This window comes from Pipistrellus kuhlii, unplaced genomic scaffold, assembly GCF_014108245.1.
Source record: "Pipistrellus kuhlii isolate mPipKuh1 unplaced genomic scaffold, mPipKuh1.p scaffold_m20_p_6, whole genome shotgun sequence".
NCBI lineage: Eukaryota > Metazoa > Chordata > Mammalia > Chiroptera > Vespertilionidae > Pipistrellus > Pipistrellus kuhlii.
In genome coordinates, this window is record NW_023425562.1 from 19347341 (window position 1) to 19372932 (window position 25592).

Here is a 25592-nt window from a genome sequence, read left to right on the forward strand (position 1 = left end):
TGTGTGGGCGCTCATGTCTTTTCACACAGTTGTTTGTGTTACCTCCTCTGATGGGCAAATAATTTTTTGGAAGTGCCGGAGTTACATGACTGACTGTAAAAAAGGAAGGTCTATTTCAGAAAAGCTTGAGTAGGAGCCACAAATGAGACTTCCTGTCGCACTTTTGTGGCGATACGTCACGGCTGAGGAAATGCCCATCTCCCTGTAGCTGTGTTTGAAAGATGCCACTTTATTAATCAACGAAAAACCAATAAACCAACAAAAACTTACTGAGGAGTGTGATTTCGATCTTAAAAAAACCCGGGAATTTAGCTTGGAGAGGAGAAACACACATGGGAACACCAACAAAAGTACGAGACAACTATTAAGTGTTCAACTATTGCAAAGACACACCGACACTACAGAAGCTCAAAAATCCCGCCCAGTGAAACCCAAGAAAGAGGACTCAGTGTCGTCGGACAGATCAAGTCAACTTGCAGGGTCACGTCAGTCTTCAAGGAGCTTGCCCTCCGATGAGGCTGCAGGGCCTGGCAATGGAGAGGGAGGGCGAGCTTGCATCTGGCAGGAGGTGATGGGGAGGAATGGGGGGGTGGTGGTGGTGGTGGTGGGGGGCGCACTGCAGGTGGCCCTCGGGGATGGGAAGACAAGAGAGAGACCGGGTGGTGAGAGAAGAGTTTGGGAAAATGTAGGCCATGGGGGGGTGGCCATGGGGAGTAACGGAGAGAGATATTGGAAAGGTGGGTTGCAGGCAAGTGACTTTAAAAACTAGGAGAAGCCCTGACAGGTTTGGCTCAGTGGAGAGCATGTTGGCCTGCGGACTGAAAGGTCCCGGGTTCGATTCTGGTCAAGGGCATGTACCTTGGTTGTGGGCACATCCCAGAGGGGACTGTGCAGGAGGCAGCGGATCGATATTTCTCCCCCATCGATGTTTCTAACTCTCTGTCCCTCTCCCTTCCTCTCTGTAAAAAAAATCAATAAAATATATTTAAAAAAAAAAACCACAAAAAAAACCCCCAGGAGAAAAAGAAGTTAATTTAATTTGGTGGGTAGTAGGGAGCCAATGCTTATTTCTACAGAGAGAATGCCTAAAGTCCTATTTTAATAACATAACTATTTTAAGGGCAAATGAGACTAAGGGTAAGAAACCTGAGGTTTACACACTTTTCCTCGTTTCTCAGGGGATTTCTATTGAATTATCACCCTTATCATCCTGTGGACAGGGCTCTCCGCCAGGCCCCTACGGAGGCTCTGGGTATCTCAGTGAAGGAAGCGGCTCTGGGTCTAGCATTTGTGATGATATGGACTGGCCAGCGCGCACACACACACACGCACACACACACACACACACACACACACACACACACCAAACTGCTACACGGGCCCACGCCCTCAGGCCGCTGTGTGTGACAGAGGTCACCGTCCTGGGACGGGAGCTCCAGGGCTCTGCCCAACTTCAGCCACGTCACCCGCCCCAGGCATGCGGCCCAGGGCTCCTCCCTCATCGCCGCTGCTCCCCAGGCCCCGCCGCCAGCTCATCGCCTCTCCCCAGGCCCCGCTGACAGTCCCGTCTTCTCCTGTCCGCTGGGAGTCCCCGATCGATTGAGGCCGAGGGTGGGAGAACCGGAGGCAGGGCTGGAACCACAGGGAGCCCAGCAGTCAGAGGCGTTGCCCTGCTGTGCACGAAGGCGGCGAGGTCAGGGAGGATGTTTCCACAAGGAATCGCTTCCTTTCTAGCGCCCAGGCTCATCCAGAACACGCTGCTCTCCTGGCCACAACTCTATCGGGAAGAGCCCGGACTTGTGTGAGGAACGTGCACCGGGCCATCGGGTGGCCACAGGAGAGAGAGAAGCAGAATGGGATTTCATTTTGGTGAAAAGGAAAAAGAGAGCGGGCAGGAGGTTTTTGGAGACAGTGGATTTGAACACAATTGCGTGCCATTTGAAAACTGAGGTCCGAGGTCCGTGCTTTCGTTCGCTCTGGCTCCTCGGCGCCCGGTGAGAGCGGAGGAAGAGGAAGGCACGCGCGGGAGCTCCGGAGGGGCGCGGAGCCGCTGCAGGAAGCCGAGCTGGCGCGCCTCCCCCTCACACGCTGCTCTCTGTCAAACAGCTTGGTCATAAAGCCGAGGAGTGTTGATACTTGGGTAAGAACAAACCCTTGGAACCGCGAGAGCAGGATGACGTAATGCTGACAGGGAAGAAAAACCCAACCTGAAGAGTGATGCCAAGCAATATTCTGTTTCCAGGAATGCAAGTCTCACATGACTAGCGTCAGAAAGGGACTTCTGACACTTTAAAAAAAACAAAAAACTTTACTGAGGAAGGGAAAAGGAGAGAAACATCCACGATGAGAATCACTGATTGGCTGTCTCCTCCATGCCCCCCCACTGGGGATCGAGCCCGCAACACAGGCATGTGCCCTTGGCCGGAATCGAACCTGGGATGCTTTATTCACTGAGCCAAGCTGGCTAGGGCAGACATTTTTTTTTTTTTTTTTTTTAATAGTGCCTACCTGGACGATAAACTGTACAGTTAAAAACACAATGCAGAATAAAAAGGGCTACAAAACGTTTTCCTCTGAAAAACAGATCCTGGAGATACTTGGCTTGGCCATCTTAGTTGGGTAGAAACCGGTGGCCTACGAATGCTCCAGATGCTCTCCTGCACAGGTGCCCATCAGTGTCACATGCTGTCCGATGGAGCACAGACATCAGTGTCACACGCTGTCCGATGGAGCACAGACATCAGTGTCACACGCTGTCCGATGGAGCACAGACATGTGTCACATGCTGTCCGATGGAGCACAGACAACACAGTGTTACATGCTGTCCGATGGAGCACAGACATCAGTGTCACATGCTGTCCGATGGAGCACAGACAACATAGTGTTACATGCTATCCGATGGAGCACAGACATCAGTGTCACATGCTGTCCGATGGAGCACAGACATCAGTGTCACACGCTGTCCGATGGAGCACAGACATCAGTGTCACATGCTGTCTGATGGAGCACAGACATCAGTGTCACACGCTGTCCGATGGAGCACAGACATCAGTGTCACATGCTGTCCGATGGAGCCCAGACAACATAGTGTCACATGCTGTCTGATGGTGCACAGACATCAGTGTTACATGCTGTCCGATGGTGCACAGGCATCAGTGCTACATGCTGTCTGATGATGAGATGTCTACTTTTACCCAATGGCCTTGTTCCACCTTCTCTTTGTACGTGGGTAAGCTGAGCAAAAACCTTGAATGCTCTGGTCACCAATGTGTCAAGGAGAACTACGGTGGTAAAGAATGGGTCCTCCCTGGGTCTGACCTGCATTTTTTTATATGGCTGTATCCCAGATCCCAGCCCTTCTGACACGCTGTGGGCACTCAATAAATATATGCTGACTTCAGGAATACATAAAACAACAGGCTAGAACATGGAATCGATACCTAAGTGGTACCTTAACTCAAGGTTTCCATCTTCCTCCTCTTGGCCCAAGTCCTATCTTCATTTGAGAAGCATTTCAATTAAATTCCATTTCATAAGAAGTTATTGACCATCCACTAAATGCGCATGGCTGTTTGGCCAGGGACCCAGACAAGGTAAAGACAAGCTTTTCTAGACAAAAATCATCTTCCCTTTCTTTGAGCTTTTGTCCTCTTTTATAAAATAGGAACAAAAAACTCCTATTCTTCTGCACAGGGTTGTTATAAGAATGGAAATGAATACTATATATAGAAGCACAATGGAAATAATAAAGAGAAACATGTAAATGTTGCAACATTATGACATCATTACACCCCTCAAGTATAAAACGATGTATTTTACTTTATTATGGTTAAAATAATCAGAGCTTTAAAAATGAATAGGCTGGCCGAAGCCGGTTTGGCTCAGTGGACAGTGTTGGACTGCGCACTGAAGGGTTGCGGCTTGATTCCAGTCAAGAGCACGTGCCCGGGTTTCAGGCTTGATCCCTGGTGGGCGGCGTGCAGGAGGCAGCCGATCAATATTTCTCTTTCACATTGATGTTTCTCTCCCTCCCCCTCTCCCTTCCTCCCTCTCTAGAGAGCAATAAAAGAAATCTTAAAAAAAAAGAAAAAGAAAAAAAAGAATAGGATTGAATAGGATTATTTCAGATATGAAATGTGAATTTTCAAAATACATGTTTCAGATTCAGAAGGCCAAGAACAACAAACGAAATGAGGTCCCTGGCCTCCCATAACGAAGGAGGGGCATGAGCACGTTCCCCCGGCCCTCCAGCTTCCCCGCCGAAAAGCTTCCAGGGCTGCCCAGGCCCTGAGTCTTCCCCCGATAAGCAGGAGGTGCGTAAGTAATCACAAACTCACTTATAAAAGGAAAGGACTGTTCTCCCCGCTTTTACACTCCTCCCGCTACAGTCTCTAGAGGATTAAAACTGAAGAGGAGGAAAGGGAAAGAAAAACAGCAATACAAACGCAAAGGAATTTTTTAATGGGAACATAGCCATTATGTAAAGTACCTGACATCTTTAGAAAAAAAATTCAAAATAACTTACAATATGTTGAAACATACATTTTTTTTTCTTGTTATAATACTGGTTTTTATATATCTTGGTGAATGACTTAAAAAAAAAAAAGATAATTTGCTTTCAATGCAAGCATCTTATAGTAAAACAAAGACAACATCAGGAGAGAAGGGACTCTAAGGCTTCTGAGATTAGAATTACTAGGAATGATGAACGAGTCTGAACCACGCTGTACCCTGAGGCCCCAGCCCTGTTCTCCACTGCCTCGCAGAGATCCCCGGGGCCATGGAATGGGGTTCCAGGCAGTAGAGCTGATGGAGTGGATGCTGGGCTCCAGAGCTACTCACTGTCCTAAGCCCTCCGCTCTCATCAGTACCACCGCCTCACATATCTGCCCTCTGCTTGCTTTCATGACCTACCTGCCCACGGGGCAAAACAGTTCTCATCTCTAGACTCACCACCACGGACATCCTGGGCGTTGGAGCCGGTAAAAGTCAGTAGAGCCAAGTAGAATGAAAAAACTCCCCACAAAACTCCAATCCCGACAAATTGCACGATAAGAGTTTGTAAATTAGCAACATACTTACCAAGAACCCTAAAGACTGAGAATTTTCCCACTTACGGGAAAACAGTTAGGATTTAACAGAGTAGTGCTTTGTATAAATTCCTACAATTATCAAGTTTTTGTGATCTTACTGAGAATTCTCGAAGACAATGATTAGCTTTAGGTTTCTAATGATGTGCCCTCTTTCGCGGCATTTCCCCCAAAGAAACGAGAAATTCTATAGTTTCCCGAGACTATCCCACATGTATGCATAGTTGCTCCAAACAGAGTCAAAACGATGTCCACATCCTCATCTGACGGGGTCATCAGGAACTCGTGGAGAAGACCACAGGCTCCGGGCATTTTCGGGCCGTACCTCACACAGCATGGGCCATCCTGAGCACCGCCACCCCCCTCACTCAAGAGGGAGGGTTTCCGAGGTGTTTCCCACCCGTGGCCACTCTAAGTCCTCAGGCAGCTCCCAGCCACTCCCAGAGAATCCCCATGAAGGCCTTTTCCACGGCTCCCTGGGTTCCCACCCCTGCCCTCCTCCATCAGCTCAAAGTTTGCTCCCCACAGGGCAGTCTGGAGCCTTTTGTCGGCAGTGCCCTGCTGTATAGCTCTCAGAGGACAAGGACCGGTCTGGCCTATCTGAGTCCCCAAGGCCTGGCTCACAGAGGGTGCCAAAATCTGTGAAATAAGACTGACCTGATTATCACAACTGAATACGACAGTGAGGACAATAAAGATGTGACTGCTTACAAAGATAGGTCATCCACACATGTGTAAAAAAACGTACAGGGGCAGTTTGACAATGAGGTTGAATGCATACACGCTTTCCCCAATGGTATTACAAAATGCAAGTAAAAAAAAAAAAAGCACCAAAAAAAACCCCACCCAATAAAAACAAAAATATCAACTTATTTTTAGCAACAGAGCATCAAGATATATGTAAACAAGTAATTTTAGAAAGAAAAGTTGCCGTATTCTACATTCTGCTAAAAAAATAACCCTCCTTGGAACCAGCCCACACATGGAGCCACTGCAGCAAGCGACCCTGAGGGGACCTGCCCCCTGACCATGCCCTTCGCCCCCTGGCTCTGCAATCCGTTGGTATGCTGAGACCCACTGAACTTGTTTTAAAATCAGAGAAAAATTATCAGCCCAAAACTTAAAAGAAAAACAAACAAAAACCTCTCTGCATAACGCATCACAAACAAGTGACATTGCATCACAATACAATCACGTCTCCAGCAGCAGCAACACAAGCCCAGGTGACTTAACTTTCTGCGGCAAACAGTCTGTGACTTTGTAAAGCCAAGCAGGCAAGCTCCAGAGCTACAGATGCTGATGAAATAGCCTTACTTGGTTTCAGCCCGAGAGCCAAAGAGAAGGGCTACTAAATTTAGCCGCCGAGCTGATTTCATCGCCGACCTGCCCTCCTGACAGGTCTCTGCAGACAGAGAGAAGGAGGCACAGCAGACACCATGCGGGAAGGGATCAACCTATGTAACAAGCCCAGACGCCATCAACGATGGCCACAGAGCACGCCCTGTGGCCCAGAGCCCGATCCTCTGGGCAGGAGAGCCGCCCCGGACCCAGAACTGTCCACGTGACTACCATGGCCACAGCATGATCAGCAGGTTCAGAAGTTTTTCTGGAATAAGAAAAGACCAGAAATTGGACCCAAGGCAAAGCTTGAAACAATTAGGAGAAGCACAGTTGAAATTGAATTAAATCCTGATCTCCCCACCCTCCCCTTTTTTTAGGATAGTAAAAAAAACCCCCAACTTTCCATCTAAAAATGGTTTAATTCAAATGACATTAAAATACTAAAATGCTCAGGACGTAACTGAGCTGCTAACCAGGCAGTGACAGGGAAGTTGGTTGGTTGCTGGGCCTGTGGGGGGAGGGTCGGGACTGGGAGGCACAGAGGGAGGGTGGTCTGCACCTGCCTGTGGAAGTGGGGGGTCGATGGTCAGGTGCTCGGCTGGCCAAGCGCTGGTCGTGACCCGGCCATGGACCAGAAGCTGGTTAGGGCAGGGGTGAGGGGTGGAAAGGAACAGGAAACTGTATGTCTCTTCCACTCCTCACACGGCCCTTCCCCATTCTTTTCTGTGTCCCCTCCCTTTGCTACCATCTCCAAAGACAGTTATCTTGCTAAAGCTGCTTTAGCTGCCCTTTCTCCCTCTTGAATACTTTACAAAATACCCAGTAAACTGGTTTGGTCTGATACTAACGTCAAGCAGAACATCTCATTCTTCCGAAAGCCCTATACATTTTATAAACAATTCAACTAAAGCATGAAATATTTTTATGCAGAGCCAATCTGATATTTTACGTGGCTTAGGCCACCCCCCCCCCATTCCACCCAGGGAAACCCCAAAATATGACTGCTTTTCAAAACAGATTCTAGGTGAGCAGTTCACCATGTGGTATTCATTTCCACGAATAGTCTCTCTCCATTTATACAGCTTATTATTTGTTTTTTGTGTTTGTTTTTTGCTTAAATTTGCTTTTCACAAGACTTTATAAGTTGAATGCAAACCAAATACATGTTGATTATCTGGCCCAGATTTAACGTTCAAAAGAAGTTTTCATAAGAGTCTATCCTTGGGATACAATAACAGGAGCTAAGAGTGCATCCTTGTTTTACAATTTACGGCAACGTGTTTCCAAGTGTCCTACCTTCTCACACCATTTTCCTTTTAAGGGTTTTTTTAAATGCTCACGTTAAAAACATATGGGATGCTATTTATCATAAAGGCAGGACGTTCTGAAGAAAACGGAATGCAAATGTGAACACATTAGGTCAGCTTCTCAGGAGCTGGAGAAAAGCTGAGTCAGTTTTAGCATTAGCTGGGGGAGATCTCTTAGCTGGAAATGAAAAAATGAACTATAATAGAAATAAAGCAAACAGAGGAAACCACCAAGGGGGCTGCCAGCGCTAGAGCCCACATCTTCAGGAAGAGAGAAGGAGAGAACCAACCACGTGGAACAAGGAAAAACGTCGGTCTCAATGTGTGAGGCTATTTTGTGAGCTTTCCCACGGCATACTACTAAAATACAACCGCATGTCAGCAGCAAGGAGTTAAATGGAACAGACCTGTGGAACTTCAGAAGGAAGGTGGGGGTGGGTGGGAAGAGATCAACCAAAGAGCTCGTATGCACACATGCATAACCCATGGGCACAGACAGTGGGTGGTGAGGCCTGGGGCGGAGGGAGGGGGCAGGCTAGAAGGGGTCAGTGGGGAAAAGGGAGGACGTACGTAATACTTTCAACAATAAAGATTTAAAAAAAAAAATAGAGGAATGAAAATAAAGGTTGAGGGAAATATATTACCCCAGAAAGGTGACTATTCGGAAGTATAACAAGGGTAAATCACTTGGTCAACAGAATTTGGTTTTGTTTTCATCCCAACAGCATGGTCCTGGCCGCCTTAAATGCCTTCCAGAACAATGCGAGGCATAAATAAAGAAATAAACTCATAAATAAATAAATAAGCGGAGAGAGAGCACTCTCCCGCTAAACGCCACCGCTGAAGACAAGAGGAAAGTCACAGGCTGAATTATGAATGAGGACACTGGCCAGGTCGGCTCCGGATAACTTAACTACAGCCTGAGTGGTTTGGATTTTCTCAGAAATGCACTGGGAGCTCCTGGCGGCAGCACACAGCATGGGGACAGGGATGGGGACGGGGTATGGGGTGAAGGTGGTAGTGGGGGATTGTTCTGATGTAGATTGTGGGCTTCACACCCGAGATACCAAGGTGAAAGGTCAAGGAGCTTAAGAATCTGCATTTTCAGGCAGCTCCCAGGAGGGCCCACGTGCATAACTTTTACACTTTGAAGGATAGACTTTGAAGAAACTATCCCCTAAAACAGTAGTGGGCAAACTGCGGCTCGCGAGCCACATGCGGCTCTTTGGCCCCTTGAGTGTGGCTCTTCTACTAAATACCACGAGTCTATTTTGAAGAAGTGGCGTTAGAAGAAGTTTAAGTTTAAAAAATGTGGCTCCAAAAAGAAATTTCAATGGTTCTACTGTTGATATTTGGCTGTGTTGACTAATGAGTTTGCCGACCACTGGCCTAACACAAACTTTTTTTTTTTCCCCCCATGAAAAACCCGTTTCAGAGCACAAAGGTATCTCTCAACCTAAACTCTATCCTCAGAACCACCTACCCAGTAACCTCTGCTAGCCATGCGCCATCCCAACGGAAATTCTCTGCTCAGCGGCGACCAGTGTGTCTCCCCAGGTTCCCTCCGGCCGCAGGACAGCAGCCAGGGCCTGCTTTCCGATCACCCTATGACCCTGCCTCAGAGCCCTTCGCCTACAATTCCGGTGACTCTGGCTCGAGAAATTGGAAAGGTCTGCAGAGCAATTATGTCTATTACTCATAACACTTTACTTATCCAAAAAGAAAACACCCCTCCGATTTGCTCCCATTCGCTAGCCAAACCTCCGTCTGACCGGCACCGGAAGCTCTGTGGGTCCTTTTAACGTAGTAAGAACCGGGCCTGGGGGTTTCTCTCTCCTTTCCTCGCCCTCTTCTGTCCGCGCCTCCTTTTCTGACAGCCAGCCCCACCCCCTGGTCCACATGGACGCACCCGCTCTGTGGGCAGGATACCACTCAGTGCAACCCAAAGCGGTGAGTGCCATCGGCAAAGGGGCTGCTCGTGACGGAGGAACCTGCTCTAGGCGTGTGGGTTTTTGGGCAGCGAAGGAAAAATAAAATGTGAGAGAGCCCCAGAATGCACAGCAAGAGCAGCACTACGAAGACAGAAGGCCTCACCGAGGGCAAGGTGAAGTTCAGCGAGATGCCACGGGCGTTTTACTCTGCAGGCCGTGCCTCAGGGACCCTCCACGGAGGGCGCGATGACCAGCAGACTTTAAGATGCGCGTGACAGGGAGAGGAAAGACCTGGGCAACGGGGCGCGGAAGGGCCCCGGGATGCAGAGGGAAGAGTCTTGGGGAACAGTGTTTGGGGGGCTGCGGCGCAGGGCAGATGTGCACAGCGAAACCAGGGGATGGGCTGCAGCCATAACAGGAAGGACCTTCTCTGCTGCCGGAGGGGGCTCAATCTCACCCCATGGGAAGGGCCACACGGAGCCCTGAAGGTGTCAGGGACGAGGGAGCTGCGAGACCCAATCTGTACTTGAGAAGCGGGGTGGGGCGGGGGTGACAGGGGAGAGGCCGCACAGAGCCAGAGGCCCAGCCAAGGCTGCATCGAGGCGGCTTGTGCTCCCCGATGCTCGAGGGCCGGGCCCTCCATACATCCCCGAGTCGGACCCGAGTGCTCCCCTTAGTTACAGGTCAGCGCTGACATGCTTCTCCTGCCCGAAGACGTCGGCTGTGGTTCGTGAGATCGCACCCGCACGGCCGGGAGCGGTGAGGTGAACGCGGAGAAGCGGTCTTACCTGAGCAGAGCTGCTCCACTTTCGTGTAGTTTAACGACACTATGTCATTGACCCAGGCGATGATGTCATGTCTGCTCATAGTCTCTTGGGTTATCGAGGTAGAATACACATTGACCGCCATTCCCCAACTAGAAAACAAACAAACAAACAAACAAACAACATGCTTATTGGCCTTATTGAGGAAAAAACTAACTCAGAAGCAGGACATCCATCCGTTCAAGGCCTACTCTGGCTAAGCCCTATTCTCTTCTCTTTCCAGTCTACATGTTTGCCACTTTGGGTTCCCATTAGTTATAGGTTTCGTCTCCAATGTTTTCATTGTTGAAGGAACTGTTGCCTCGTAGAGTTCCCCTAATCTGGATTTTGCTCACGGTATCCCATTGGTGTGACTTAACACGTTCCTCTGTGCCCTGTTTTTTTTTTTTTTTTTTTTTAATTCCTAAAAACTTTTAAGCAGAGTCTGTGAACAATACTGTATTAGTTTCATGCGTACAGTACAGTTGCTCCACATTTTTAGGCCTTACAATGCGGTTGTGACCCTTGTGTTCCATACACAGGCTCTTGGATCTAACGGTTGACCTGACTGGAGCTCTGCGGGGTGGGGTGGCGAGATCACGCCGTGTCTGAGCCCCCCCCCCCGCAGGAGGCACAGTACGGCCGACTGACTCCTGTGGCTGGTTAGCCATTGGTGGCACCTAACAATTCTTCAGAGACTGCAGAGTGATGGTTGATTATTTATTCTTGACCTCCTGGCTGGAATAAACCTGTAAAGAGAATGCTCCCCTTGAGGTACCCATCATGTAAGAAAGGCAGGAGAGATGCCTGGCACTTTAATTTACCAAGTTTCAAAACAGAGAGGCGGTTCCTTGCTATTTTCCAAAGGTAACACGTGGGGTTTCGTCGCTGGGGTGTAATATTGAACGCATGGACTGACAGGTGTTTGGTGTGCTTCCGACCACGGCAGCTCCCCTCTCTGTGGACAGCGTGCGGAGGGCGCCGGGCTGGCTCCCGGTTGTTTGCAAGGCCCTGGAAGTCTTTGGTAAGGTCCCTGCTTCCCGGCACCACACCGAGTTCCAGACTCACACTGCGTTTCCTGCCTGGGACCCCAAACCCGCCGTTTCCCGGAAGGCTCCTTATCCCTTTTACTGTACATGGGAGTCAGAGATAAGCAATATTTTTAAGCATGACTATATATGACAGAAAAAACAACTATACTTTTATAGGTTTTTACACGAAAATCTACAGATTTATGAAACTGTGTTCGGCATTCTTATTAAGTCTAAAAAAGCAATAAGAATTTGTTTTTGTTTTTTACTAAAAATAAATGAATATCCATCCACCCATCCTTAAAAGCACCCTCCTCTCTAAATTCTCTTCCCCTGAAGACACTCACACCGCCGGCACTCGGATAACGGGACCGTAATTCCTGCTTTTCCACCATGGGAGTGAAGAGGCCGATCGCTGACTTGGGCTGCCGGCCGGAGGTGCGTCTGTTCTGTGTGTGCAGGAGGCGTGTCCGTTCTGTGTGTGCTGGAGGCGCGTTCGTTGTGTGTGTGCAGGAGGTGCGTCTGTTCTGTGTGTGCAGGAGGTGCATCTGTTCTGTGTGTGCAGGAGGTGTGCCTGTTCTGTGTGTACAGGAGGTGCGGTGCGTGTGTTCTGTGTGTGCAGGAGGTGCATCTGTTCTGTGTGTGCAGGAGGTGCATCTGTTCTGTGTGTGCAGGAGGTGTGCCTGTTCTGTGTGTGCAAGAGGTGTGCCTGTTCTGTGTGTACAGGAGGTGCGGTGCGTGTGTTCTGTGTGTGCAGGAGGTGCATCTGTTCTGTGTGTGCAGGAGGTGCATCTGTTCTGTGTGTGCAGGAGGTGTGCCTGTTCTGTGTGTGCAAGAGGTGTGCCTGTTCTGTGTGTACAGGAGGTGCGGTGCGTGTGTTCTGTGTGTGCAGGAGGTGCGTCTGTTCTGTGTGTGCAGGAGGTGCGTCTGTTCTGTGTGTGCAGGAGGTGTGCCTGTTCTGTGTGTGCAAGAGGTGTGCCTGTTCTGTGTGTACAGGAGGTGCGGTGCGTGTGTTCTGTGTGTGCAGGAGGTGCATCTGTTCTGTGTGTGCAGGAGGTGCATCTGTTCTGTGTGTGCAGGAGGTGCATCTGTTCTGTGTGTGCAGGAGGTGTGCCTGTTCTGTGTGTGCAAGAGGTGTGCCTGTTCTGTGTGTACAGGAGGTGCGGTGCGTGTGTTCTGTGTGTGCAGGAGGTGCATCTGTTCTGTGTGTGCAGGAGGTGCGTCTGTTCTGTGTGTGCAGGAGGCGCGTCCGTTCTGTGTGTGCTGGAGGCACGTCCGTTGTGTGTGTGCAGGAGGTGCGTCTGTTCTGTGTGTGCAGGAGGTGCATCTGTTCTGTGTGTGCAGGAGGTGTGCCTGTTCTGTGTGTACAGGAGGTGCGGTGCGTGTGTTCTGTGTGTGCAGGAGGTGCATCTGTTCTGTGTGTGCAGGAGGTGCATCTGTTCTGTGTGTGCAGGAGGTGCATCTGTTCTGTGTGTGCTGGAGGTGGGCCTGTTCTGTGTGTGCAGGAGGTGCGCCTGTTCTGTGTGTGCAGGAGGTGCGGTGGGTGTGTTCTGTGTGTGCAGCAGATGCGCCTGTTCTGTGTGTGCAGGAGGTGCGTCTGTTCTGTGTGTGCAGGAGGTGCGCCTGTTCTGTGTGTGCAGGAGGTGCGGTGCGTGTGTTCTGTGTGTGCAGGAGGTGCGTGTGTTCTGTGTGTGCAGGAGGTGCAGTGCGTGTGTTCTGTGTGTGCAGGAAGTGCGTCTGTGTGTGCAGGAGGTGCGTCTGTTCTGTGTGTGCAGGCCCCGTGACTGCGCTGGGGGATGAGACAGACGATGCACGGCCGCTCCTCCAGGCGGCCCTCCAGACTGCCTCCCGGGAGAGTGGCCTCCGGGGCAGAGGTCTGAGTGCAGAACTGACCTCAGACGGGGTGGGGCTGCTGGTGGTTATGCAACACGAGCATTTTATTGAAACACTTTATTAAAACACAGACATGGAACTAATACTAGTTTTTACTAAAAAATCAGGCTATTCCCAATTCAGACCTAGTGCAGAATGCCAACGAACGAGCTTTAACACTAACGGGCTTTGAGAAAGACCGGATGAGACGTGAGTTACCAGAGGGCAGTCGCCTGCTCTGCCCCGGCTCTTCGAGGTTACCAGTCTGCTCTCAGTGATGGCTTCTGCTCACGGATGGCGCCTGAACAGGCCCAGGCCTCACCCCCGCCTGCCACCCAGGAGCCCTGACCCAGCACACACCGCCCTCCGAGAGGATGAGCCGAGAGCCCGTCTTTCTCAGGGCGCCCGCCGTTTGCCAGGAGCGGTTCCTCATTAAAACAGAGGGAGGCAGCTCTTCCTCACACAGCACCCATATTCCCAGCACCGAATTTCTACAACACGGAGTGTGATGGGAGCAGGCTCCTCCCCCGGCCCGAGACCCTCCCTCCACCTGGCAGCTCTGACGTGCTCTGTGCCAACCCAGCGGGGACTCCTCAGGACGTGGCTCCTCCTGCCACCACCTTCACCCCCAAGGCACATTTCAAAGCAGCATCTGCAGGTTTGGGGTTTTAAATCTCAGAAGCAACAAGCCCGCAGCGATGGCCCGGGTGACCTGGGAGTGAAGACACTGCGATTCCGAAGACGTTCTCTGCGGCACCCACAGTGCTCCGGATCGGAGTGACACCGGCGTCCTGGGACCAGGGTCCGAGGCGAAGGCAGACGCACACAGAACAGGCACGCGCTCCTCCACGTGGTCAGACGCGCGGCAGGTTAGACTGAGCGCTGTCTGCTGAGCGCCCATCTGCTCTGAGCGCGGGGGACCCTGTCCACGCTCCGAAAATAATCCCATCGCCCCGGGCGCATTCCCATGCCACGGGCTTGGCTGGTCTCCTCCTGGGCACCGCTCCCCACCCCCGTCCCTGTCCCCGGCTCCCAGCCTGTCTCCTCCTTCCTGGCCATATGCTGCTGTTTACGTTCCCAGCCTCCCTGGCCCTGTTCCCTCTCACCGCCCTTCGCTCTCTCCCATGACCCCAAGCCATTTCCAGGCAGGCCATGCCCCCGCCCCTCCCCCCATCCGGGGCCAGCCTCCCGGGCGTGCGTGCGCTGCCGGGACCAGTGCCCACACTGGGCCGTGGGGCCAGCAGCGCAGACCTGGGTTCACCCCTGAGGCCACGCTGTGTGGGGGCGGCGTGCTGAGTGCGCCCACCTCCTGGCTCTGGGCTGTTCTGGGCTTTTTATTTTGCCTTTTTTTTTTTAATTTCTTCATTGATTAAGGTATCACATATTTGTCCTCAACCCCTAGTCCAATCCCCCCACCCCTATAGTCCTTGACCACTGGTTAGGCTCATGTGTGTGCACACAAGTCCTTTGGCTGATCTTTCCCTTTTATCCCCACCCCCCGTGTGTTCTGGGCTCCTGGCACGACTGGTTCTGCCTCGGCACTTGCCATCTCCAAGCTGTCCACCTTTTCTAAACCTTCTCAAAGCAAAGGAAGGGATGACAGCTTGGAGGTTAATCGTAGGGATAATCGGGCTCCAGGCCTGAGGCAGGGAGGGCTGGTTCCCAGCGCTGGGCTCCCATGCCCCCTCCTCCGCCAGCGCTCCCTGCCCCTCGGAGGTGTCTGCTCCCCCCCCCCCCCCCCCCCCCCCGGTGTTACCAACACATCTATGGTTTCCTGGCTGGCTCATTGCCTGTCTACTGCCTCCTGCCCTCACTCAGCTAAGAAGGCAGAGCACGCTTCGCTTCCTGCTGCTCCCGTTCCTGGGCAGGGCCTGGCCTGGCCCCGCCGTGGCTCAATGGTAAGCGCCGAAGGAGCGCAGCGTGGCAGCGTTTCGTGGGGAGGGGTAGCACACAGGGTTCCTGAACGGAAACAGAAAGCACCAAAAAAACTAAGCCCAAAAGGACGAGGAGCGCACAGGCCATGTTAACATTCACTCCGGTGAATTCGACTCCACGGTGGGTAACGTGCACCCACATGCCCAGCCCGGCTGGTGCCATCCGCTCTTAATTCTTCCCACGGCCGACGGGCACAACACCAAGACGGCCAGTGTCTACCAGTGACAGCTGAACACCCATCTTCTCAAACATGAGCTTTAGTGGCCAAGGTGCCGATCGGCTTCTCCCGCAAAGGACACCCCGACCCCACAGAGCAGCCTGCAAACTGCACACAAGAGTTTGGCTGCCCACGGGAGCAGGAAGTGGAAGTGTCGGGTGTAGCCCTGGCTGAGATTAGTCAGGTTCCGCCAGACCAGCGTGGCCGTGGGGACTGTTCTCCAAACTGGGAGACTGGCCATCACCGGCTCCCCAGGCTGCGGTCCCCCAAACTCCCTTTCCAGCCAGAGAGGGGAGGCCTCCCCGCTCTCCTCACTTCATCCCAGGGCGCAGTCCATCCTTCCTCCCCCGCCCCACTCCCCCGCCCCTCTTGTTGGGGCAGCTAGATACCAGTCCTGTCTTCCTACATTTCCTTCTTCACCTCATGGAACACACGGACTAATTACTACAATTCTGCAGCGCGCCAAAAAAAACATTTACTTTGCCGATCTGATAAAATAAAAGTGTAACTTTGATTCATTCACATGGATGGCTGTTGTTGTGTTGTTTTTTTTATTGGGCAATCTAAGGGAAAAGAGGTCAGTGCCCCTGGCTAGAGAGTCAGGTATTGCATGTTTAAAAAATTCTTGCGGCACAGCAGTTGTAAATTGGCGGATTAGAACAAGAGGTTTTTTTTTCTTTTTTCTTTTTCTTAAATTAATTGGCTCACCTACCATTTATTTACTGGAACATAAAGAAGGAACTGATAGACTTTTGCATCAGAAATACTCAATAGCCCCTGTCAAAAGTCACTCACCCATTCACACACACACACACACACACACACACACACACGCACGACCTCTGTTATCTGATCTACTCCCTTGAAATAGGTCAAAAGTGAAAACATTTCTAGCATCAGTGTAATAACACTGTGATGCTCAAAGGGAAGTGCAAAAACTGAGCATTGGAGTAAAAAGTAGGTAAGAGCTGAGCCATGCGCAAACGGAATCAGGTGCACAGATAACAGAGGGGCAGGCACGTGGGAAGACCCTGGGGTTTGGAGAAGAGTGGAAGCACAGCTGTTTCTTAAGGGAATCCTCCTTCGGTTCTGCAGTTCTGTGGGATGAGGACTGACAGGAGCAAAGGACGATGTAACAGATACACGCTTGTAGTTTAACAACTGCGGGGGACTGTGGTCTCTACTGAATGTATAATGTTTTGTTAAACTTGGGATACTTACAGACAGAAAGAGAACCACTGACTAGTGAACATTCACAGACAATTAAGGGAAAGAAAATTACTTTTGAGAAGACCTTATAAACTACTCGACTAAATAACTAGAGATGTTACTACAGACAAAGTCTTCAGAAGGGCACGTGGATGAAGCTGGCTCTGGAGTAGACATTTGTGTTAAAAATTACTGAGTATTTGAGCCAATTTGATAAAATTTGGGGAAGTGCCTGAGCATCCTATTCCAGCGCCTTGTACCTAGGTTCCTATAATAGAATTAATCTGACTTAGAGACTTTAAAACTTTTAAAAACTGGATGTTAATTTCGCAGTTGAGTATTAACTGTAACTTTCCTTTGGCTCCGAAACTTAGACCAAAGACTTGGCTTTATACTGGTTGACCTGATGTCTCAAGACCTATTTTACTTTATTTCAAATTTAGCTATTGTCGTCATCAATATATTAAGAATAATAGAAGATACTGTAAAAGGTGACTCATTATACCTAGTTTTATGTGTTTATATCGATGCTACTAAGGATTCTTATTTTAAACCAAGGACAAAATATCTCAGAATAGCCTGACTAGGCAAAGAAAGCAAGCTCAAGGCAGGGTGCTAGTAAAACTGCTGTGCAGATTTTCTTTAGGAAAATGTAAAAATGCTACTTCTTATGTTTCAAAAAAGTGTTTATTGTATATAAAAAACAGTACATTTCCACTATAGAAAAAGGAGAAGATAAACATACAATTAAAAGACTTTATGCGTGTATGTGAGGGCAGGGTATAGGTGTATGGATTTCATACACACATTCTTACATATAATAATGGGTTTACACTCACACAGCATTCAATAGCGTCCCCCAGAATTCGCGTCTGCCTGCCTGAAACCTCAGAACATGCTTTCATTAGGAACTAGGCTCTCTGGAGAGGCAATTAGTTAAGATGAGGCCGTACTGGATCGGGGCCCTAAGCCCAATGACTTCTGTCCTTTAAGAAGGCCAGTGGAGACCCGGAGAGATCCAGGGAGTGAATGTGAGCCACCAGGCAGAGATGGGAGTGATGCTGCCAGAAGCCAAGGATGGGATGGAGCCAACAGAAGTAGAAAGAAGCTAGGAATGCCATCTCTCCCCGCTCCTCCCCACTCCCTCAGAGGAGCACAGCCCTGCCAGCCACCTCCTTTCAGATTCCTAGCCTCCAAGGCTGTGAGGGTACATTTCCCACCACCTCCTTTGTGACCATGTGTTATCGCAGCCCTAGGAAACCAACACAGTACATGCACATTTCAGCACTAAGCTTGCTTTTTTTTCACGTGTTGTGAATATCTCTCCTATCGTCTTCATATGTCATGGATGCACCCCATTTCACTATGTAGGTATACCGTAATATGCCCGATTCTAGAATTTTATTTTAGCATGTTAGCTTCCAAGATCTACTACTAGTTTCATCATTTCTCCTCTTTTTCAGTTATTATTTCAAAGTAACAGAGCCATCTCTCACTTACATGCTAACCATGACCGAATCGTGCTAACCATGCCCATTGCATACGAAGATGGACATTTCCCCATGTCCTGTGATTCTCCAGGTGATTTTTGTGGGGAGGTTTAGTTGTTTGCTAATTCGGGTCCTTAGAGCCAAATGGGACATCGTTGGTGCTGGGCCCCCTTGTTACCGGGAAAGGAAGCAAGCAATTATCTTTCTTTTTTAGGCATGTCCTTGGCCATCGTAAACTGAAGGAATCACAGGATGTCCTGTCTAATAGTAGTTGGCTTCCTTTCATGGAACAACCTCAACTAAAGCAAAAACAACACTCTCTACTGATGCTTGAGTGGCCGTGACCTGCTCAGTCCCAAGCAGAAGGCAGGAAGCTAGAGACGGTTACCATCGCGGAAGCAGTCACTCCTATGAAATTTGGCCCGAAGGCTTTGCGATGAAACAGATGAGAGAGGAAACAAATTACACTCACAAAACCTACTTGGTGGCCCAGGGCATTTGTGAAATCATAAATGGACTTATGTTTTATAATCTCTTTGAATTTTGAAACATACACGGCTAAGCAATTTGGCTTTGGGCTCGAAACGTTCTGGAGACCATGCGTCCCCACCCTCTCGAAATCTCACATTCCCTCAGCAGATCCTTCCAGGTGAATGCAAGACTTCACTGGGCTTCTGCTTCCCAGTTTCCCAATTTTACTCAAGGCAGCTTCCCCTCAGGGGATTAGAAAAGTCAGGAGTCAAGTGGCAACAACAAGACTGTCACATCAGATGGAATGAGGGTGGAGCAAGGAAGGGGTGGGGGATGTCTGCCTCAGAATGAAAAAAAAAAAAAAAAGAGAGAGAGAGAGAGAGAGAGAGAGAGAATCTAATGCTTTAATTACCAGGGCAAGTTTAGAAAGCATGGAAGTGGTTTCTTGCTGCTTTTAAAAAGGAAGCATTTCTCCACACATTTCCCTCAAAATTTAACAGTGAAAAATCTAATATAGCGTTAAGGGGACACTCACTGCAAAGAAAAGTATATTTAGATTAGAGGCCCAGTGCACAAAATTCGTGCCCCGGAGTGTGTGTGTGGGTTCCCTCAGCCCAGCCTGCACCCTTTCCAATCTGGGATCCCTCTTACAATCTGGGACTGCTGGCTCCTAACTGCTCACCTGCCTGCCAGCCTGATTGCCCCTATCTCCCTCCCCACCCCTGGCCTGGTCGCCCCTACTGCCCCCTCTGCCAGCCTGGTCTCCCCATGCAGCCTGCTGTTCAGTCATTTGGCCATCCCTCACTAACCCCCCCGGTCTGCCTGATCACCCCACTTCCCCCTCTGCCGGCCTGGTCGCCCCACACTGCCTGCTGTGAGGGCATCCTGACCAATTTGCATATTGCCCTTTTATTAGTATAGACTATTACAGGGCTCTTCTCCACATAATTAAAAAAATGTCTCTTATCTAACAAGACTCCATAGAAAACCTAGCTCCTAAATTTAACCCTTTCATATCCAACCTTTAAAGTGGGCTTAGTGGTTCCGCGCCCCCCCCCCCACTAAAATAATGATCCTGTTATTACTTTGCTATTTTTAATATAATCATTTTATACATATTTGCTGAAAGCTGGACCTAATTGCTAGAAAGGGCATGTGGACAAAGACCAGGGAGAAAGAATGACCCTTTCTCCGGAGGGGTTTATAATCCAGTTAGATTAAACCAATATTATATTATAGTGTCCAGAATATATTTTAAACAGTAAGATAAACCACCTAATTTTTTTAAATAAGCAAGAGACTTGAATGGACACTTCTCTAGAGATACCACAGAGGTCAATGAGCGCATGAAAACATACCCAGCATTTTTAGCCACCAGGAAAATACTAGTTAAAACCTCAGTGAGATACTGCTGGACATCCATCGGTAAGGATGGCCACAGTGGAAGACTGACACCACCAAGAGCTGCCAAGGACGCGGAGCAATCAGAATTCTCACCTTCTGCTGGTAGGGATGCAAAATGGTACAACCGCTTGGGACAACTATTTGGACAATTATTTAACTATAGTTGACAATATGATATATGTTCAACGCCATTTATATGACCCAATTATTCTACTCCTAGGTATTTACCCCAGAGAACCGAAAACATGTGCTACCACAAAGACATGTACATGAATATTCACAGACTTTTAATTGCTAAGAACTGGAAACAAGCTAAATGTTTGTCCACTGGTGAGTGGTAAAGTATGGTATAGCCATACAATGGAATGCTACTCAGCAATACAGAGTACTGAACTGCTGACAAACCCTCGCTGGGATCTCAAAATCATCACGCTGAGTCAAGGAAGTCAGACCTGAGGGAGGACAATCTAACGTATCAGAATCTAGACTCTGGTGACAGAAAGCAGAGTAGTGGTTGCCTGGTAACGTGGACAGAGGTGATGGGAACTCCAGGGGTATCAGGAATCTTGGGAGTGACGGCTTTAAGGGCACATACAACTGCCAAGACCCGATGAATCATACACTCTAAACCACATGTGTCAAACACAAGGCCCGCGGGCCAAATCCGTCCCGCCAGGCCTTGCAATGTGGCCCGAACCGCGCTGTCATCACTGCACTCCGCTGCGTTTCCATCACAATGACAGTTTATGACTGTTCAGTAAACCATTCGGCCCGCGATTTAGGCTGGATTTTAGATTTTGGCCCCTTCTCTGATTGATTTCGACACCCCTACTCTAAACAAATCCAATTTGTTTATGTAAATGAATTCTTTAAAAAATATATATATTTTTTATTGATTTTTTTTTATTTACAGAAGGGAGAGGGATAGAGAGTCAGAAACATCGATGAGAGAGAAACATCGATCAGCTGCCTCCTGCACACCCCCAATTGGGGATGTGCCTGCAACCAAGGTACATGCCCTTGACCGAAATTGAACCTGGGACCCTTGAGTCCACAGGCTGACACTGAGCCAAAAACGGTGAGGGCTATAAATTAATTCTCAATGAGGTTGAAAAGAGTGGAAAAGACCACAGCGCAATGTCTGAACTTTTTCCCACATTCAATTTGGACGTTCAGTGACCATCTGCCCTGTGCCCAGGTGTTGTACCGGGTGCTGAGGACACCGAGGCCACAGAGTGACATAAAGACGGGGTAAGAGAGTAGGTTAAGACGACAAGCTACAGCACTGGCGACTATCTGGAAAGCATTTAGTTCTCCAGTCACTGCCTGGCATACTTTATATTCCGTACCTCCTTTGAGTCCTCATTAAGAACTCTGTGCTGTGGATGCTGTGACTGCCATTTGCCCATGAAGAGGATGAGGCCTGGAGCGGCTGAAAATCTCACCCTAGATCACATCCTGAGAGGATGCACTGAAGAGAAAGGCCTCCGGCCGGAGCCGGGCTCTGCCGCTCACCGCGCCACCTCTCCAGAGCAAGCTGGGCCTTGGGACCCGCCGGTCTGCAGGTGGGGCAGGGACAGAGGGGAGCTGGGGAGCCCGGCCGACTTTCCGGTCCAGACCCAGCTTTGAGCTGGAGTTGGGGTGGCAGGGACGCAGCCATGCCACAGGCTGCAGGCGTGCGCGCTGCTATTCATGCTGACACCTTCAAGATGGCATGACAGTCAGAAATTCCAGGGAGAGAAACATTTGTCTCCCAAACACCACACCTGGCCTTTCCATGACTGTGTGCTGCTGGCCGCACGCAGGAAATTGGAAAGACTTACAGGTCTCTGTCCCTCCTGCCATCAGCCCCCTCCACGGAGGCTGTGACTCATCCTTCTCCTCCCTCCTGAGAACACTGCCCCCAGGAACAGAAAGAGGGAGTGGGGTGGGGGGAGGAGCGAGGGGCTGGCACATCCACCCCAAGAAACCCTCACCCGGGGCTGGGCCCACCCCCCCACCCAGGCTGCACCCACCCGTCACCCCCGCATCCACTCCCTCCTTCTCCAGCAGAGTCCTCAGCTCCCAGCCCCCCAAGCTTTCCATGGCACGGTGGCGGGCAGGCCCCTACAGCTGGGATCATCCATTCCAAGCCCCAGTCTCCATGGGGACTCGGACTGGCGGGTGAGGGGCTGTCACCCCAGCACGTCACAGGGTCACGAAGGCCGGATGTTGTTCAGTGACGTGGGAGTTGGCTAAGCGGGGATCTGGGGGGGCCAGAGGAGGGCAGCAGGGTGGCTACGCAGGTGAGCTCCGTGTGTGGGGCCTCACACAGCACCTGACACACAGCAGGTGCTCACAGAGGATATGGAGGAGGAACCGTCACAGAGGGCTGCTATGCAGGTAGTGCAGGACGCACGGAGCATCCTGAGCGCCGGGCGCACACAGAACCGCAGGCGGCGGGCCGGCCCTCGGGCCAAGACGGGCCCCTGGCTGCGGTGTGGGAACTCGGGGGTCAGGTGCCGCAGGGGTGCTGCGTTTGTGATGTGCGAGGCGGTTGTCAGAGGACTGGGACCGGCATGAAGCAGGTTTTAAATATTAAACATCGTCCACATGACTTCAGTGAGCCCGCGGATAGTCTGAGATGCTTCCCAATACATTCCAGCAGGTAAAACTCTCCTAAAAAGCACACAGGACCCACCTGTCCAGGTCCCAGCCGCTAGTTTCTCTCCTTACCCTTCCTCCCGGTATCCCATGAGCACTCACGCTCCCTCTCCTGGCTGTCTACGTAAAAGTTAGTGCGGGGTCAGAGAGAAGCCTTTCCCCGCGTCTCCCAGTGACTCCTTCCCGCCACACAGGCCACTCCAGGAGGCTCCTCGCTGTGCCTTCAGGCTGCATCAAAACACGGCCAGAACCGGTTTGGCTCAGTGGGTAGAGAGGTTCAGCCTGCGGACTGAAAGGTCCCGGGTTCGATTCCGGTCAAGGGCATGTACCTCGGCTGCGGGCACATCCCCAGTGGGGCGTGTGCAAGGTGGCAGCTGATCGATGTTTCTCTCTCATTGATGTTTCCTACTCTCTGTCCCTTTCCTTTCCTCTCTGTAAAAACAAAAAAACAAACAAACAAAAAACCCCAATAAAATAATATTAAAAAATAATTAAACGTACACACAGAGCGCAGGGTCCAGGACCCACACTCAGGCACAGGTTTTACCCTCACGCTCCTTTCTGAGCTTGTGACGATCACAGGGTGATCCTTCGGCCTCTGCCAGGCAGCAGCACAACAATCACAACATCACTTTCCTGGGGTCAGAGGGGACATCAGAGCCCGCCCGCCCCGCCCGCGGGGCCTGGCGCCAGAGGCTTTCCAAGGCGGGCTGGGCCTGTTCACCTCTGTGCTCCCAGCCCGGCCTGGAGGTCGGCAGAGAGAAGGACCTCTCGTTTGCTGAAAGGACAGAGGAAGAGTCGGCCGGATTTTTGGCTTACATTTCAACACAGCAATACCTGTGGCATTATTTAGAGCACATGTGTCAAACACAAGGCCCGCGGGCCAAATCCGTCCCGCCAGGCCTTGCAATGTGGCCCACACCGCGCTGTCATCACTGCACTCCGCTGCGTTTCCATCACAATGACAGTTTATGACTGTTCAGTAAACCATTCGGCCCGCGATTTAGGCTGGATTTTAGATTTTGGCCCCTTCTCTGATTGAGTTCGACACCCCTAATTTAGAGAGTGGGAATTGGAAACTGTTTAACGTGAGCCATCTGAAGACATGCTTTGGCATTCTAAAACGGTAAAAAGGAAGTGGGGGAGGGTGCGGAGGAGCCCATTCTAGTAGCTTCACTTCCTCCCGGTTTGCTGAGCGCCGCCTGCAAACCTTGCAGGGAACGGCGCTCTTAGAGGAAGGGTTCTCCTGTGCAATCACAGCGGAATGAACACAAGGAGGCCACCGAGGTGTCACGGCCTCTGGCATTTTCGACAGGTGACCTCTCAGGGTCTTGCCAAGGTAGGCTGACTCTCCAGAACGAAAAAGATAAATGTCTTTAAGAGAAAACCAAAACAAGGATGACTTCCAGAAAGAAATGAAACCGGCTCTCGGAGGAAGGGCACGTCACCGTGCGAGCTCATGTGACAGCACACGCGGGCCACACGCCCGGACACGCTCTGAGGGCAGCGCCACACGTCTCACCGACTCCCGCGTCTCACCGACTCCCGCGACGCCCTCGGTGCGGTTCACGGCGGGGACGCCGCTCTCTCAGACCTCCTGCCCGCTCCTCTCGGGCCCAGATCTGGTTGGTTTTTGGCACGTTTCACCCGGCCCAAACCAAACCTGGTCCAGAAATAACAGCAAGACTGAATTCAGGATGAATGACCCAAGGACGCCACCGTCAATGTGACCATCCTACGTGGTTATTACCACATTTAGGGAAAAAAAGCGCAAAAGAATGCTTTACGCACAAGGGGCTGTGCTGGTTTAAGTGAGTCCAACCCCAATTAGCCTGGGACAGTTGACCCTGAAAATACACAAGTACTTTTTTTTTAACTTTTTTTTAGTTACCTACTAAGAAATTATTTCTTGGTGACCTGTAAGGCTGTTGAATCTTACCTCACACTAACGATTCTTTTCATTAAAATGAACGAGCACTTTGGAATGCATTGAACAACAACAACAAAAAAGAACATACTCGGGAGAAATTTCTTTGATCCGTGCCAACAGGCGACAGTCGTTCAATTTTAGGTTTTGCCTATGTGAACTGCAGCTTCCCATTTTGAAAGAATTCTCTCAACATAATATAAATTCCAAAGGCCAAGACAGCAGGATAAAAAAAAAAAAATCACGATTTTCAAACGCGCTAAGAAGCAAGGCCCGTGTGTGGCCAGTGGGACGCGTGTGGAGTGTCACGAGGGAAAGGGCTGCTGGGATGAAGGCTGTGTGAGGTTCTGGGTGAACGTGGCACATCCACGCTGGCATGGCAGCGGCTGGCAGCTGAGAGCTAGCCTCGTGCTAGCATGGGACACTACGCTCACATACATGCCTATCCTAACACTTCATTGTGGGAAAAGGTCCTTTCCACAGGAGAGGGACAAGTCATTTTATATCCTTTAAAGGGAGACCGACGAAATGTAAGGGAAACAAACCCACGCCATCCAAGTCAGGTTGGTTCTCAGTCCACACCGGGGCCTGCCACCCAGCGGTCACCGCGGCTGGCAGGGAACGGGTGCCGGGGCCCCGAGCAGCGCCCGGGCAGCTTCCTCAGTCATGTCTGCACACCCGACGGAATTCAATGGCTCGAGGGGGCGGGGGGTCCTTCCTGATGAAGTACCGGGCCCCCTGCTTTGGAGTGTGGGATGCTGTGAGCAGTGTGAGCGTACAGACCGGCGACCCCCTGAAGTCAGGCTGCTGCCTGTGAGGTGGGCTTCTGCCAAGAGTGGAGCCACTGTCTGACACCAGTCCTGCTACGGAGTGAAGCCGTGGCTGCTGCCACTCGGGGGCAGAAGCCTGGAGCCGGCGAAC

General features: G+C 50.6%; 1 protein-coding gene across 4 annotated transcripts in view; it reads right to left on the bottom strand.

Moving 5' to 3' along the window:
• The window catches only part of MAPRE2 (microtubule associated protein RP/EB family member 2), a 106446-nt gene that overhangs the window by 36465 nt on the left and 44389 nt on the right, over window positions 1-25592 (bottom strand). For 3 of the 4 annotated variants that reach the window (XM_036418645.2, XM_036418643.2, XM_036418642.2), the window contains one exon: window positions 10458-10585. The exons of the other annotated variant lie outside the window; for it this stretch is intronic. In XM_036418645.2, the coding sequence (XP_036274538.1) occupies window positions 10458-10578 (121 nt within the window). In that variant the 5' untranslated portion in view covers window positions 10579-10585. The remainder of the gene's footprint in view (window positions 1-10457; window positions 10586-25592) is intronic. 4 annotated transcript variants of the gene reach the window in all.